We start from the raw sequence: 16,931 nt of genomic DNA on the forward strand, positions 1-16,931 counted from the left end.
GTAATTAAAAATATTTTAAGTATTGTTTTCAACACGAAAAAAATTATATTTTTCTGCATACTAAATTTTTAATATAATTACTTGACCCGGCCACGCTCTACTGTGTATTATAGCTGTATTTACCAACCTCGCCGATATAAGAATTTACGAAAATGCAAATAAAACGTTATTTCAAAATTTGAAAGCGATTGACAAAAAACTATTCGAGATTTGCTATGAAACGCAAATAAACCTACGATTTTTTTTGTATAGAGAAGATAAACAAAACAAGTTGACTTCAACTTAAGATTTCTCAAAGTAGAAAAAAGATATTGAAAAAACTTAAACGGGCTTTAAAAGAACACATTTAGTTCTTTTAGAAACTGTCACAAATTTATTAAAAATAAATCACCACGTTCAAGAACATAACCTCAAAAACTGTTAAAAAAACGACATTTCAGATTTTCTAACGGGAATATTTCAAAAACGTGATGTGATAGAATTTTTCTGACTTCGGATTCGAGTTCAGCACACCAAAAACCTTTCGAAAAGTATATTTTTGTTTATATACCAAAAAAAAAAAAATAATTTTGCTCACAAGTGGCTTCTTCAATAAATGTTAATTTCATAAATTATACTAAAAAAAAAGTAATAGGTTGTTAAATTTGTTAATTTGTAACTTTTTTTTCTATTCCTGACATAAAAACACAAAAAAAGATATTAAAACTCCAAAAACTTGGCTGCAAGTATTTATGATAAACTTTTGTATGGGCTCGAGTTAAAACACAAAAATATAGATAAGGCCGCTTATAGAGCTTATATATAGAGTTCAAAAATCTTATATATTGAGTTTTAAAAAGCATCAAAACAGCCAGTTTTTAAAGGGTTGTATCATGATCGCACGAGATTTAATAAGAGGTACAATGCGACTAAAGCTTAATGAAAACTTTGATATTTCTATGATCACTTTTGATTTTCAAAAAAAAAAATCACATTTTGTATTTTCAAATTTTTTACAAAAAAATAGCTAAAGTTAGAAAAAGCCTTATCGCAGGTTATTCGTGTTTCAAAATTCAAAGAAAGGACAGTTATAGACCTATGATCTAATTCATGAGCTATTACCGATTTGGAACTAACCGATTCTATTTTCAGCTTAATTGAATTTAAAAAATCATGGAAAGATTGTTATAATCGATAAAACCTCAGATTTCTATAGAAAATGCCTCTATCCAAAAATTAAATCAAATTTTAAAAATTCAATTAGCATTCCTGTATTTTCGCGTGTACCTATACCTACTTTGATAAAATTGCGATCTAAAATGATAGTTTTTGTTATTTTTGTTTATGTTTTTTTTTTTAATTGTTGTTATTTTTGTTATTTTCTTTCACTCAGTTTAGAAATTAAGAACCCTCCATTCAAAAAATGTAGGTTTGGCAAAGATAATTTTTGGACTTAATGTGTATTTTTTTCAAATTCAACTTAAGATTAGTTTTATCGCCTTCTATTATGATATTAATCTCACAAACCGAGGGGATATTTCATTGATATTTTCATTTAAATAAACAGAATGATGTTTAGTATTTTGTTTCTTTTTTTTTATTATTGTTTATGTTTAAAATAATCTTTCATGGTCACATGAATTATAATTTCATTCAGCGCAATTTATTATCAAAAAAGAGATTTATTATGATAATTTTGGCAAAAAAACTAGCAAAATATAGGAAATCAGGTACAGTCTTAACCGACAGATTAAAAGTTTAAGCAAATCCAATCAAAAACTGTCCACCACACAAACTGAATAATTTTCAAAACATGTTTCGACTTAGTTCAATGTTAAAAAGAAGATTTTACATAAATTCTGCCTGTCTATTATAAAACTAATACTTTGTTTTCATTTAATTTACCTGAAACAAAACAATCAATAAACATAATAGGCCCACCTTCGTTTCCCTGTGGAACATCAAACAAATTGTACCTACTGAAATTCTCCGAAATACATCATTGACAGTAATAAAACAATAAAAACACCTCATCTCATTGCACAAGAAGAATATTAAGGATACATCTTTTAAATCCTTAAAGATAACAACCTAAAATCTCATTGTTCTCAGGGATATTGGTTTCTCATAAACGGCAGCGGGAAAAACCAAAGATCTCACACCTGTGTTCACGGAGTATTTAGCACGAGTTTAAAAACTATTCAAAACTTTCCCGAAAAATCAAACACTGTGAACTCTATATCGTCCTGATGGTTTTGGGTATATTGTTTCAAATAAATCTTTTGTTACTGAGGTTAGAATGAGAAAATTAACAAAGAGATGAAAAAAAAAAATTAAATTGTTCAACCCTCACATTTTGCCATAACAATGAATAAATTTTCTATTTCCTCTCTTTCTAGCTTAGTCCTGTGCGGTGCGTGCAGTATTGAAACATCTGCCAATGATTTGCAACACAGAAAGTGTGGCAAATTGTCGCCTTAGGTCCTAAAAAGGATATAAATCTTATACATTTTTTTTTTCTGTTCGTGTTTTGTGGGGAGAGAAAGTACACATAATTTCTTTTCTATATTTATTTTGAGCTAAGTTGAGTTGTGTTCTTTTTTTTTTGTTTTTCAAAATCACAACCCTTCAGGGGGTAAAAGGATTTTCACTTAATTGGAGGGAAAATTTATCACTATATAAACCGAACAAAAGGGTGCTTGATTAACGTATCGAAGGGTGATGATGATCATGATCTCATAATACATTGCAACGATAATTGAATCTTCAAATAGAAAGAAAAAAAACTCTCTTCTATAAACAACAACAACAACAACAACAACAACAACAACAAAAAAGAGGGGGAGCAGAAAAAATTCATGTTTAACGAGATACTTCATAACAATTCATTGTGTAGTTTTTTTCTATTTATGATTTTTTTTTCTATCGCCAGTGAAAAACAAACAAATTAAATGAAAAAAAAAAAAAACTCATGATGGCAGTCACTTTTTTTTACAAACATAAAAAAAAAATAATAATTTGAACCTCATCAATTTCTAATGATTTCCTACTAAACACACAAAGAGTTTGGAGATACTAAAACATGAGAATGTGCCGAAACATTTTTCAAACGATGCCGCTGCGCCCGCCAATGTTGTGTGTGTTACAACAAGGTAACCTCAAGAGTCCATCCAAGTACCTTGTCTATTTAAACATGCGTAGATGATTTTTTTTTTTTTTTGCTTGGACCTTACTCATTTTTTAACGGGTTTTCATGTTGTAGTTTGTTGAATGTTTACTATCAGCAATGTAAAGAAGGGGCAGATTCTTGCTTTTCTTTTACTTGGCTTCTCAAAAGAAGTTGGTCTTTTGAGCACGGTCGGATTTACTTCACCTATTAAATTGAGTATCTAGACTTAAGATTTCACTTAATTTTTTTTTTATGAGAAGGGGAAGTGAAAGCCACAAATAAATAACAAATTTATGGCAAATGATTGTAAGGTGTTTTTTAAATGCTGTATCTAATGGCATCGAAAACAAGTTTCAGAGTTAGACCATTTTGTGCAAATGAAACCAAAACGCTATGAAAATTCCAATCAATAATTTTGCTTAAAGATTTTCAGAAAGAACGATCTCATCTGGAATGCTAATGAAGTAATATTATTAGTTACTACAAAGTTTCATTAGAGTAACGATTTGTTTTAATAATTTTCATAAGTTTTTTCTGCTCACAAAAAAAAAATAACCTTTTATTACATAGCTAGTTACTAGATTTGAAAGGTGTAAGATTAAACTACATTTTTACGTTAAATCAGCATTGTATTCCATTTATGTATTTGTTTCTTAAATAAACATCCTTTCAACTCAAATATATTTAAGAACTCTCAATTTTTATAATTTTTGTATTGAATGTAACATTTTTACCAGTTCAAGTATTCTTTTTACCATATTTTGGTACTAATTTTTATAGTTTACATCTCTCAACATACCTATTTGTTTGACTCTTTAAATTGTTGATGAATACCAAATATAATACCATGTTCAAAGATATAAATAATTTATAGTGACCAGCGATAAATTTGACAGTTTTTTAATTTTTGGTGTAAGATTGACATTTATAATAGGTAAATAAAAAAATAGAATTAATATTTGTTTTTAAATATTTGTTAACTATTTACTTAAAATAGCACAGCTAATGCCTTGACACTTTTAAAATAAGTACAGTACAAATTGTAGGTCTTGGTGGCTTTTGAGTTGATTTATGAAGAAGACTATCCACTCCAAATTAGGCCTTTCTGCTAAGTATTCGATTTGATCTTAGATTTTGGTCACCTGTTGCCAAAATGATCTATAAGAGATGTGAGTTTGATTTTATTGCTAAAACAGAGTTTAAACTGATTCTATTATTTTTATAAAAAATCTTTTTTTTTAAGTAGATAAATTTAAGAAGAGCATCATGTGGAAGTTTTAACAAAATTCAGTCACTGATTGAACCAACCACATCCTCACAATGTAAGTGCGGTATTCTTGAAATTGTTGTTCTGTTGACCGCAAAAAAGAATAATCCTCATTTTCTGTGGACTTTCTAGACAATATTGTTGCAAAAGATTTAAATTCTTTTACTTGTTACAAACTCATTCATTTGTTGAATTACCAACCTTTTTTGCATACAATTTCCTCTTCAACCTGCAGCTGCCGTTCCCATATTTTTGAAGACCCGTAGTAAAAAATATGGAATTTTCACCTCTAAAAATGTACTATACCTCAGAAGTCAGATATTTAACAACAAAAGCCTATAATTTTACGTCTGCCCAGGACAGATTTTTTTAACGCACAGAAACCAGTTTTTAATTTAAGATATGATATGATATGATATGGTTAAAACGATTTCAATGTTTTTAACAAACACTTTTGTAAATGATTGTATAAAAAAACTGACTGATTTCGACTAACTCTTTCAAAAAAGTAGCTTTTTTGAAACGTGTTCGAGAAAAACAATTTTTCCACCAAAAATGAGTTTTTATAAAGGATACGTACAATACTAACACGTAATTACTTTTAAAATTTTAGTGTATGCATCTGAAACCAAGTCAGAAATCAAATTTATCGGCACTTAAATGATCTTTAAAGGACTTCCTTCAATACATAAAGCAACAAATCAGGGTTTTTTTTTTCTTGAAAATGTGGGCTTAGCTGCAAGTAGTAGTTTTTATTTTTGCACTGAGAAAAAAGAGCACCTAAAAAAAGCGGATTCCACATAAAATTAAGTGGATTTCTCAATGGTTTTTTGCCAAGATGACTTTCTAGTTCCGTCTTAAATTAAGCGGACAAATCTTCTTAATTTCTTGAATGCGCAAAGGAAATCCACTAAATTTAAGTGGAAAGTCATTATATTTTTATGTGGATACATTTTAATTTAAAAAAAAGCTGGCCAATGGGGATGGAAACTACAACTGTTGAGTCAATACGCGAGTGAGTAAGGTTCACTCTTTTATCATTAAAATCATACTGTCCCAATTAATTAACTACCTACTAGATTTTGTGACCTTCAAGTTGAGATTGAGTAGGCATCTACTAGCGTTTTTGCATTTCAAAAAAGATCGTACTTATCAGGTTTTTTGCCAATTACCTTCCTTCCTAAATAAAGTTGATGGTTATGCATTCACTCTGGATTTAAATCTAGCACCTCTAGTTTTCAACATATTTTAATCTAAAATGTGTTTTCCCAATTTTTCATTGATTTAAATTTTAATTTGTCTGCCCTTTTTTTTAATCTTTTCTCTTTTTTTTATCTTCGGGCTTGGAATTAGATGTCAGAACTCATTTTTCAAATCAATTTTTTAATCTAAGTTTTTAGACTCAACAATGTAAAGATTTCTGAAAAATTGTGAATAGGTAACTTACAAACTTCAGATTGAGAAATATCGAAAAAACCGAAGTGCTATATTTTAAGGATGAACATTTGGTAATTTTTTTCAAGTGTTTTCTTCCATTTTTAACAATATTGCCTCATTCGAGATTATAAACTAAGGATATTCATGAACAACCCTACCAAAACCCAGAATTTTTGAATTTAACGTTTTTATTAAGACTTCTAAAGTATTTTCAACATGATAATTCTTTGTTTCATTGATACGAAGAACAAAACTATTTTCTATTCTAAGAAAAAAAGGTTCGAAATTGTAAACCAAATTTCCATTTTATTTTGGTAATTTGGTGCTATTTGAGATTATCCTATTTTTTCGAGACTACGAACCGACAAACTAAAATTTTATATGAATATCTGGACCAAGAAAAAATTGTCATAAATTCCAAAAGGCCCTTGATTTTTACAGGTGCGACCATGAATTTTCCAACACCTTTGATCGTGATTTAATCTGTGGTCAATATGAGAACTTTTTTTCATAAATAGGTATCTATGTACGATTTTGTATTTTTTTTTAAGAATGGAATTCGTCTCGAGAAGAGATTTTCTTTTTTTTTTTCTAACTCATAACAGCAGCCCAAAATAGACATCGGTAAAACATAATCAATTGTTATTGAAGAGGACAGGTTGATGTTAATAAGGGGCACAAACAGGGTGCACCATGCGCTAACACCAAACACACAGATCACAGATCATTGTGTATGTGTGCGTAAGGTGTTTATAATGAGAATCAAGTGAAAAGATGTTAAAGAGTTCGCATTTCACTCTGTTGATTTCGGATGAAAAATATTTAGTGGCACTTTGGTTTTGGTCATCATCATCACCATCATTACTATTGTTGAAGTTCATATAGGTACATTGAGTCCAATATTTTATATTTGTAGTTCCCATGGTTAAGATTCATTCAGTAAGAAAGGTTTTTTTGTTGTTGTTGTAATTTTTTTAAGGTGAAGAAGAGAGATCAACTTGTCAAGTCAAAGAAAATGGAACTTATCTTAATAATTTTAAACATGTATAAGAAAATATGTAAACGTTTTTTTTGGGAAAATTGTTGGCTTTTGTTACTTACGTGTCATTGGAATGTCTGTGACAGAAACTTTTCCTTCTGGAGCTAGGTATATGGCTTTGTTGTGTGCACACTGTGACATTATTACATAATCTTGTGCTGTACATAATGCACCCGAAATCACCACCTGAAATTCAATAAAAAGAAAAAAAAAAATTGTTAATATTTTTAATTTAAGAAAATGTTAACAAATTTGTTTCGAAGAAAATTTTAAAAGTTGTCAAGCCAGAATCCTTAAGCTTTTTTTTTCGGAATTGATTCGGATTGAATATAGGCAGAATATTATCCTGTTTCCTACAGCACTCAAAGCACAATCTATGTTCCTTAAACTTACAAATAAACCATCAATAACCAACCTGCATTACTGGTTACTACACTCCTGCTCAAAATTAACGCACACTTTTTTCTTCTTTAGCTATACCCCTGCATCTTATTTAAAATGGCTTTAAAATTATTTGTTGTATTTTTTTGTGTTTGCTTATTGTTTAGCAAGTCAGAAAAATGCTAAACTGAAACAGTATTATCAACCAAAAAAAAGATGAACCAAATTTAGCAATTCAAGGTCTGAAAACTGATATTAAAATAATTTTTGTTTTTTAAGAAAAAAAATGTTAAAAAATGGAAGCGCGTGACAGTTCTTTCCAATAATTTTATTCAATACTTGGCATTGTCTCCTCTAGCGCATATGATAATTTGGAGTTGTCTATTCATTCCACAAATTAAATTTTGAAGGTTTTGTTGCAACTTTTTTTTTTACTGCAGTTTTCTGTTGATCAAGAATGCTTAGAGGTGGATTTCGGCCGCAAATGCATTTTTTTCAACATCTCCTAGACATGTTCTATTGAATTGAAATCCGAATATCTGTGTGGTCATTTCAAAGCTGGGCATATTTTAACCTTGAAGATATTCTCAAACCACTCTAGCATGCATTATCGTGCATCAGACTGAACTGTGGACCAAATCTAGGGGTGATTGGAACCGGATGCTGTTCGAGGATATCAGTCAAGTATCTTTGGGTACTTAAAGTAGGTCTAGGAGACCTCACTAACTCCGTAGGTGTTGTAAAGCAGAGATTACTCCAATAAAATTTATGACTCATCTCTAAAAGGTTCGCGGGTTGACAGATAGACTTCAGCATACCGCTCCAAATCTTCCCCACAAACATTTTATTCCATACAGAGATAAAGTAATAGTAGGACTTTTTTGTAAAATAAATATGACGTGCGTTAAATTTGAGCAGGAGTGTATTTATTAATAACCAAGACATAACAAGTTTCAATTACGAACAAATGATTAAAAAAAAAATACAGACAGATAAATAATTATTTTTAACAAATAGATATACAAATTTATTGTTTGTATAGAGTTAAAAAAAGATTCACTAGATTTACGTCGATTTAATTTACGGACGTGCATATTGGTTTTGACCATAATAACGAAGATAAATGAACTTGTAAAGTCTATACTTCCACATCGTACGTGTTGTTATTTTTTTCGATTTTTTTTTTTCAAATAAAAGATAAATGACTCAACAATCGTATAGTGCAATGGAAGTATAGTTTTTTTTCCAAACGCGCGTCATTAATATAAAAATGAATACAAATTCAAGAATGAAGTTTTATTGGGGTATTCATATTCATGTGTGTATTTTTGTAAGTTGAGCCATAGTTAGTTTACCTGTGGCATACTTTACGTTATAGAAATGAAAAAATTCTTTTAATAGCAAAAAAAAATTTAATTCATTCATGAGTTTTACAATAATTATTAGGTACTACAAAAAATAATGTGAATGGAGATGTTGTGATTTGAATCAGGCATAGTTTTTTTTTCGGTGCCAGATAGTTGTTTTATCTACAAACCAAAATTAAAAATTTTGTTTTTAAAAACAAAAACAACGCTTCCTTTCGCTATAACCAAAATAAAGAAACTTGATTTTCTCAAAAATGGTGATTACATTTTTTTTGTTTTCTTGATTTCAGACTTTCTTTTAAATAACTTAACTAATTTCAACAAAAGAATTAAAACAAAAAGAACTTTTATTAACTTTAAAGTTAAGACTAAAAAAAGTTCAAAAACATTTTTTTGGATTTAAAAAAGAAATCAATAATATTTTTCGAAATTTTGTTTTCCAATTTCGATTCATATATCAGTTTTAATACCACACCAAATTTGTTTTTGAAATTTTTTGAATTTTTTTATTTATAAAAAAACATTTTTTCAAAAAAAAACAGTGTTCAATTTTTTTTCTAAAAATTCCTTGTTATATGAGAAATTAAATGGCATACATAATTGAAAGGGGAAAATTATTTAAAAAGATTTTGTTTCGTTATTTTAAAACCAATTTTTATTTTCTTTTTTTTGTATATATTTCTTATAAAATTAAATTTAACATATTATTTCGTGAATTTTAACATAAAAAGCAACTTTTTCTTAAGAACAAATACGTGCAGTATATTTTATATTGAGGCGTCTTTTCGTCGAAAGTTTTTGTTGTAAATTGTGATTGTCCAAGGATATTAACATTTTTATATTTTGATGTTATAATGTTCTATTACGAGCTAAAAACAAACTTGGCCAGTCAACTCGGGATCAAATGACTGAAGAATGTAAATTAAGTTAATTGGTTTAGAAATTTTTATTTTGAAATTAAAGTTGTTCAAGTTGAATTGAGGAGCTCAGAACTAAAACGGCCTAACCCACATTTTCAAAAAAATCAAACTGAGTACACAGATCGAACCGCAATAAAACAATTTATAATATAAATATACATCCCCATTAAATTACATTAAATAAAGTTAAAATTAGAGCCAAAAACTTTTGTCACTCTAGTGGACGCCATTTTGGCTTCGGCGACAAAATTGCCTAAATCATTTATAGCAAATGTAGTTTCGGAATAAAAAAAATATCAGACCTTAGCCCAAAAGTGTAGCCAACACTCCTAACTAAAAAAAATTACAAACTAAGTATTGAATAATATTTTTTTTATAACTTTTACAAGCCAACAAAAAAGAAACCCTGAAAATATGATTTTCTTTAAACTCGTTTTTCTCAAAACGAAATTTTGTGGGTTAGGCCGTTTTGGCGCTGAGCGCCTCAATTGTCAATTTTTTGCAAAGTTTTTGTAAAGTTGAACCTAGAAAATAGAAGTTCTAGGACAAAAAAAAAACAAAAAAAAATTATATCATTTTTTTTCTTAATCCCCAAAATTTTTTTTTTTTTTTTCAAAAAATTCAAGCGGCAATCGTTTTTTCATCTCGAGAAATGGATACAAACAAAAAATCATCGTTTGTCCACCCTGTTTAGATATTCAAAATAAAAAAAAAAAAACAATTTTTGTACTGCAGAATTCAAAGCCCCCCTATAAAAATTACTTTCTTTTTTTCAAATATCTGTCGTTTTTTGCATTTCAAGTTCTTTACAAATACCAAAAATCGTTGTTTGTCCACCCTACGCTACGTTTAGGAAGTATTCAAAATACAAAATTTGTACTAAAAAATTCCATAGTCCATTCCAAAAAAAAAAAAGAAATTTCGAAATATTTGCGCACTTAGACGTAAGCCGTATTATGTTAAAAAAAAAAAAATAGAACCCTAAATTGCATAGACACAAAATAAATACGACATCATCAAAGCCAACTGTTTATGTTTTTAATTTTTAACTAAGTATATATGCAACTCTGTGTAAGCCAGTCAAAATTTAAACCTTACAACCGTATGTATAATTTTCAGTTAGTGTAAATGGTCAAAAAAATCTGATGACTATTTAGTCAGTGATTAAATTAAAAAAACCTAAGAAATTCACTGTGGCGTATGCGTAACTTTTTTTTGTGTACGTTACAATCTCCATGCAAATATTTTTATTTATACAAATGATTAAATGAATAATTTAAGTGAAATTGATTTCCAGGATACTAAGTTGTACTTGTTGCAAAATATTCTTTCTCCCTTAAAAAAACACCCTTTCATCAAATTTCACCTTTCAAATAATGTATTTCGATTCAGTTTTTGCGAAGATGTGAACATGTGTTGAAGGAAAATTCTTAAATCTGTTGGTATTAACAAATTAAATCCCATTTATATCCTTACACCAATCTTCCAACCTTAAATTAAAGAGAGTGATCAATTGTAAACCCAAGTAACCTGCAATTGAAAAAGAAAAAATTAAAAAAAAATCACCTTGGAAAATTCCAAACATCTCTCTTCAAATGATCCCCATTCACAAACTCTTCAAAAAAAAAATAGGACATATTCCTAAGCTCTCTATCTGTGTGGTAACCTTTTGTGCATTGCAAGCACAAACGACCTTGTTGTTTAAAGACGACGATACACGAGATATATTACATGCTACCGAAACAACAAGGTAGAAAAGGTTCCACATCCACATTTACAAAAAAAAAAAAAAATTCAATGTAATAGAAACCTCCTTATCTCTATTGTATATGGTTACATCGTAGTGTATTCCACCTGATTTAAGTTGTTTACAAGAAGTGAAAAAGTATCTCTCTAACAAAACTACAGTGCATCGGGCGCGCTTGCATGCATGCATATGAGAGATGTCCAAGGACATTTCTGTTTAGTCTTTTTTTTTGTTGGTTATTTTTTTTTTTTGTATAAAGATTTTTCGTATTTTCGTATCTTTAGACTTACATCTTGGCAAAGAGGTCGTCTCTGATGTTTATTACAAAACATTTAAAACTCGATTTTTATCAAGAACCAGATGTGGGACGAGCGACGACCGACCGATGATGATGGCGATGGTGGACGACAACGATGCGATGTCTCGAAGCTGCGCGATGTGTGTTTCGTTGGTGGCGAGGTGATTTGAAATCGAAAGTAACACAATCCTCTAGCCACTATACCACAGCAGGAGATTCCCGGCAGCCAGCAACACTCAACTCAAAGTCTAATAGCTTAACCGGCTTAGTTTTGCCGATTATCGGAATTAATTTTTATAATTTTTATTCGTTTACAATTTTTTTTTCTTTTTGAAAAAAAAAAAATGTTTATTTTTTTAACAAACTTGTTTTAGTGAGATGAATTTTTGAAAAAAAAAAAATAAACATACAACGACTCTGTCGTTTCTTTGACAAGCGAATATAGAAATGAATATTCATTGAGTATGCTCATATCTTGAAGGTTTATTCGTGAATTTTTTTTTATTGCTTTTGTTTTGTTTAGAAAAAAATTAACTTTAAAAGCAAATAAATACAAAGTGTAGATATAAAATGCAACTAAAGTTAGTTTTTTTTTTTTTTTTTTTAATTCCTGGTGTAATTTATCTTTTTGCCAAGTGAAATGCTAATTAACATGTACATTTTAACTCAATCCTCACCGCCATCGAACATGTTTATCTTCATGACGTTGTCGCAAACGGTTTAATATTGACAACGAGATACGTTTCTCTTAATGAATTGACATGGAACTACTGAAATAGTTTGATTTTTTATTATCAACTTCCTTTGATAGATTTTTTGCAATTAGTGTTGTCAGTTTTATCAGATGGATGTTTTTTTTGTTGATGACATGTGTAGAAAAATGAGACAAGACATGTTTTTTTTTAAATTTCATGATAAAATGAAATTTTGAATGAATTGGCAAAAGTGAGTATTTTGAATGAAATTTCGTTAAGAAAAGTTAGAAAAACAGTGTAAAAATCTCAAAATTGCCTTTTATGATGCGAAATAACAAAAAGGAAGTCACTGTAGTTTTTTTCCATTTAAAAACTTCAGATAAAACAAAAAAAAACATTTATCTAATTTAGCTTGTTGTTATATAGGAAATTTAAACGTGCTTATACACTTCTAAGAGAACGAACCACAGTCAAGGTCTTCTTGGCAGCTGCTCTCTAATGTGCGATAAAATATAACTTAGTGGTTTTTTCAATACCATATAAACATTTATAATAATAAGGGGGTGATAAATGTTCTAATATTCAAACCAACTTTATCACAAAAAAAAGCATGATCGTGAAAAAAATGGCAGCAAAAAAATAAACGCAAAGTGCTGCTCCATTAAGTTATTTTATTATTTTGTACGATTTGTGGGACACCAAAATTCATTGTCACTGAGTTAATGTGGCGATTGATGACTTTTATATAATTTCATCATGTTTTATTGTTGCAAAATTAATAGATAAAAATTATGTACCTAATTATTGTTTTTTGATTTATAATTTTTGTTTATTGATGATACATTAATGTTTTAATGTTTTTGTGTCTACGAGAGATAGCGCGGAAGTGGAATAATTAGATGCTTTAGCTTATAGATGTTTTTGAACTTTGGAGTTTGATATTGTTTTTTTTTTTTTAACACCTGCTATTTAGATAGGAAACAACATATCTCTGATGTTAATGAATCAGAATATTAGGCATCCCAGTATATTACAAAATGACGCTTGTATATAATGATCGAACAGTGCTTCACTACACGGAGAAAAACACCTTAAATTAAGCGGATTTCTGCATGGTTTTTTGCCAAGATGACTTCACTGAAAATAATAAATTTCGTAAAATTACGAAAATCGTTTCATACACTACATTTTCCTTGGCCCAACGAAACTTTCGTCGGCTCAACGAAAATATGTAATTTTTCGTAATATGAAAACCTTCATCAATTAATGAAAACGTTTCATACACTTTTTCTCCCTTTTTAGTGCCAAAAAATCCAATTCAATGAAAAGATTCATCAATTAACGAAAAATTTCATACTCATTTAAAGAATAAAAATAAGAATTTTTTCCTTACTTTATCAGTTTTAATTAAGTAACGAAAAAATTCATTAACTTATGAAATTCAACATTAACTTACGAAAATCTTCATAAGCTTATGAAAATTCTTCATATACTAATGAAAAATTACATTGGCTTATGAAAAAATACATCAGTTAACGAAAAAAATCGTGGCCTTACAAAAAAAAACCTAGACTTGGGTGCATTTCTGTTTTAATGATTAAAAATTTAATCTTGCTTTATATAGTTCACATTAGGTTTTTGTTTAAAAATCTATGTAAGTTGAGCTGAATATACAAAATATTTGCGTATTGACAAGGTGTCTCACGATAAGTCGGACTAATCAGTTGACTTAAGTGAGCTCAACCTTGTCGAAACGCCAATTTTTGGTTTGGACTGTAAATTAATAATTTAACAAGTCCAATAAATAAATACTTTAATCTACTAAAAAAAAATAATTAATACAACGAAAAGTTTCGTTAGCTAACGAATATTTTAGCGTAATTTAATTAAAATATTCATAAAAGGAGAATGGGCATTTTGGACGTTGAGCGGCCATTAATAAAAATGATATCAAATGAAAGGACTATAACTTAGAAAAAACTTTTACTATGGACGTTTCGTAGTATTGCTTTAAGAATGTAAGAAAATGCAGTATTAGTATCGTTAATGCATTATTCAATGTATGAACGACAAATTGGTTTATATTTTTATGTGGAACATAAAATATGATGCTCTGTCATTTTCCCTGAGTCTGGAGTCATTACTCTTGAAAATCCGACCAATGGAACTCATAATAAGATTTTTAAGACAACCACTTCAAGATTTTGTTCGAAAGTTTTCAAACAATTCAAACTAACAAAAAATTGAATAACGAAACTCTCAAAATAGTCTTGAAACTGTTGTTTTAAAATGCTTATAGTTTGGGTTCTAGTGGTTGGATATTCAAGATAAAGGTCTTCAGATTTAGGGAAAATGAGAGAGTATCGTATTTTGCACTTACAATACACACATAAGATACAACTTTGAGACAATCTGCATAAAGTGTTATATGCAAAAATGCATTTTATCCGTTTTTGGAGTACGTCACAAGGATAAAACTTCTCCACAATATATGTAAACCTTAATTACATCAAAAAATAACAAATTCATTCCTGGCCGCGCAACGTCCACATTCCATACAAACTTGCCCATTCTCCTTTACGAAAAAATTCGTTAGCTAACGAAAGTTCTTTCATAAATTAATCAAAAAATACATTGACTAACGAAAAATATCACCGTGGTTAGTTAAATTTTACGTTAATCGATGAAAAATTTCGTAAAGTGATGTAAAAATTCATTAACTCTCGATCAAAAATTTTTATGAAAAATTTCATTAAAATACTACAGTTTTCGTTGATTGATGAAGTTCTTCATTAACGTATGAAAGCCATTTCGTTGAGCCAATTAAATTTTTCATCGGCTGAAAATTAATTAAATTTTCGTTGGCTCAACGAATTTTTTCGTTGTATTTACGTAAGGATTTGGTTCAGTGTTCCACCTGAAATTAAGGTGACAAATGACATTAATTTCCTGAATTCGCAAATTAAAAGAAAAGAACTGGGTCACTAGGCGAGTGCCTTACCATCGATCGTGCTATCTCACTGTTGGAAATAAGCATGATAAACTGCAACTAAAACTAAAGTGTGACTATATAACACTGGTCTACAAAATTTAATTTTTTTTTTGGTGCCGAGACTATGATATACTTTTCTATAGGTTTTTGATGTGCTGAACTCGAATCTGAAGTCAGAAATATCCTATCAGCTCCTGTTTTTTTGACTTATTTTGGAGTTTACAAGATTTTCCCCATATGAATCAAATTATACTTTTCTGAAGGTTGAACTCGAATCTGAAGTCAAAAATATACTATCAGCTAACTTTTTGGAAATCTTACCGTTAGAAATAGCAAAAAAACGTTTTTTTTACCACTTTTGATGTTATGCCTTTATTTGAAGAATTTTTTTAAAATAAATCATAACAGTTTCTATAAGAACTATTTTCCTTCTTTCAAGACCTGTTTAAATCTTTGCAATATCTTTTTTGCTGACAGAGATATCTTAAAATGAACTAAGTGTGTTTTTATCAAGAAGGAGATGAAAACGTGATATCTGTTTGATACATTACAATAAGCCAAAAAACTTACGATATCTCGAACAATAAAAAAGATATCGAAAAGATCTAAAAAGATCTTGAAAGAAGGAATATAGTTCTTACAGAAAAAAAAAATGTCTTTACATAAAAGCATAACCTCAAAAATCGTTTTTTTTTACATCTTCTATATTTCAAAAACGGGAGCTGATAGGATATTTCTGACTTCAGATTCGAATTCAGCACACCGAAAACCTATAAAAAAGTATACCATAGTCTCGGCTCCAAAAACCTTGTAGACCTGTGTAGTTTAAAAGTTTACCGCACTTTGTTGTATAATAAAACTTATGATTAATTTCCTAAAATATTGTTGAGGGTGGGTTATTCATTATATTTTTTATAATAAGAAAATTCCTCGAATTTTGTAATAGGCAAAAATTGAGGACTAGAAAATCGAGTTAGAAAGTGGTGCTATTTAAACAAAATCCATAAAGGCAACTTCTTCACCTCTTAAAATGGCTTGAAAAAGAAAAAGTTCGTTATAGGCCTCAACCTATTAATACAGTCAAATGAAATATGATTTTTTGCAAGTCATTAATCAAAATTAAGATTATGGAAGTTGAAAGTGTTCTGCAATCGTCGATAGTTGTTGGTAAGGCTACAGATTCAAGGGATCAGATTTGTTTAAATACACTTTGGTTTTAAGTTCTTAAAACTGCATAAATTGGTGTTATTATGAAAAGATCGTTCGTACGTACACCAAATGTAAAAGCTTCAATTTGAAATTGGAAAACCACCAAAATAACAAAGTTGGTACCTACGACTCATGTGTTTAATGTGTTTAAACGAGAAATGTTGGTAGCAGATATTTCGAAATACATATCTATCTTTTATGTTTTCAAAGCCACAGAAAGGCTGCTTTTCAGACAAATATCTATTTAACTCTTGCCCATATCAATTCAGATGGAGTGGTTTTTACAAGAACACGAATTTACACATAAATGAAAAGTCTGGTGAATATTCTTTACAAAAAAAGTTCTGTCCATTTTTTATTTCACCAGAAAGAAATTGAAAGAAAATGGATTAACCATCCTTTCAAAATAAAAGTTCGAATATCCCTGTAAG

The 16,931-nt window shown here is 29.2% G+C and overlaps 1 protein-coding gene across 2 annotated transcripts in view; it reads right to left on the reverse strand.

Annotated features, from left to right (window-relative positions):
* The window catches only part of LOC129919725 (putative uncharacterized protein DDB_G0277255), a 177,279-nt gene that overhangs the window by 48,835 nt on the left and 111,513 nt on the right, over positions 1 to 16,931 (reverse strand). For both annotated transcript variants that reach the window (XM_056000705.1, XM_056000706.1), the window contains one exon: positions 6,954 to 7,077. In XM_056000705.1, the coding sequence (XP_055856680.1) occupies positions 6,954 to 7,077 (124 nt within the window). The remainder of the gene's footprint in view (positions 1 to 6,953; positions 7,078 to 16,931) is intronic.

This window comes from Episyrphus balteatus, chromosome 4 (assembly GCF_945859705.1).
Source record: "Episyrphus balteatus chromosome 4, idEpiBalt1.1, whole genome shotgun sequence".
NCBI classification, from domain to species: Eukaryota; Metazoa; Arthropoda; class Insecta; order Diptera; family Syrphidae; genus Episyrphus; species Episyrphus balteatus.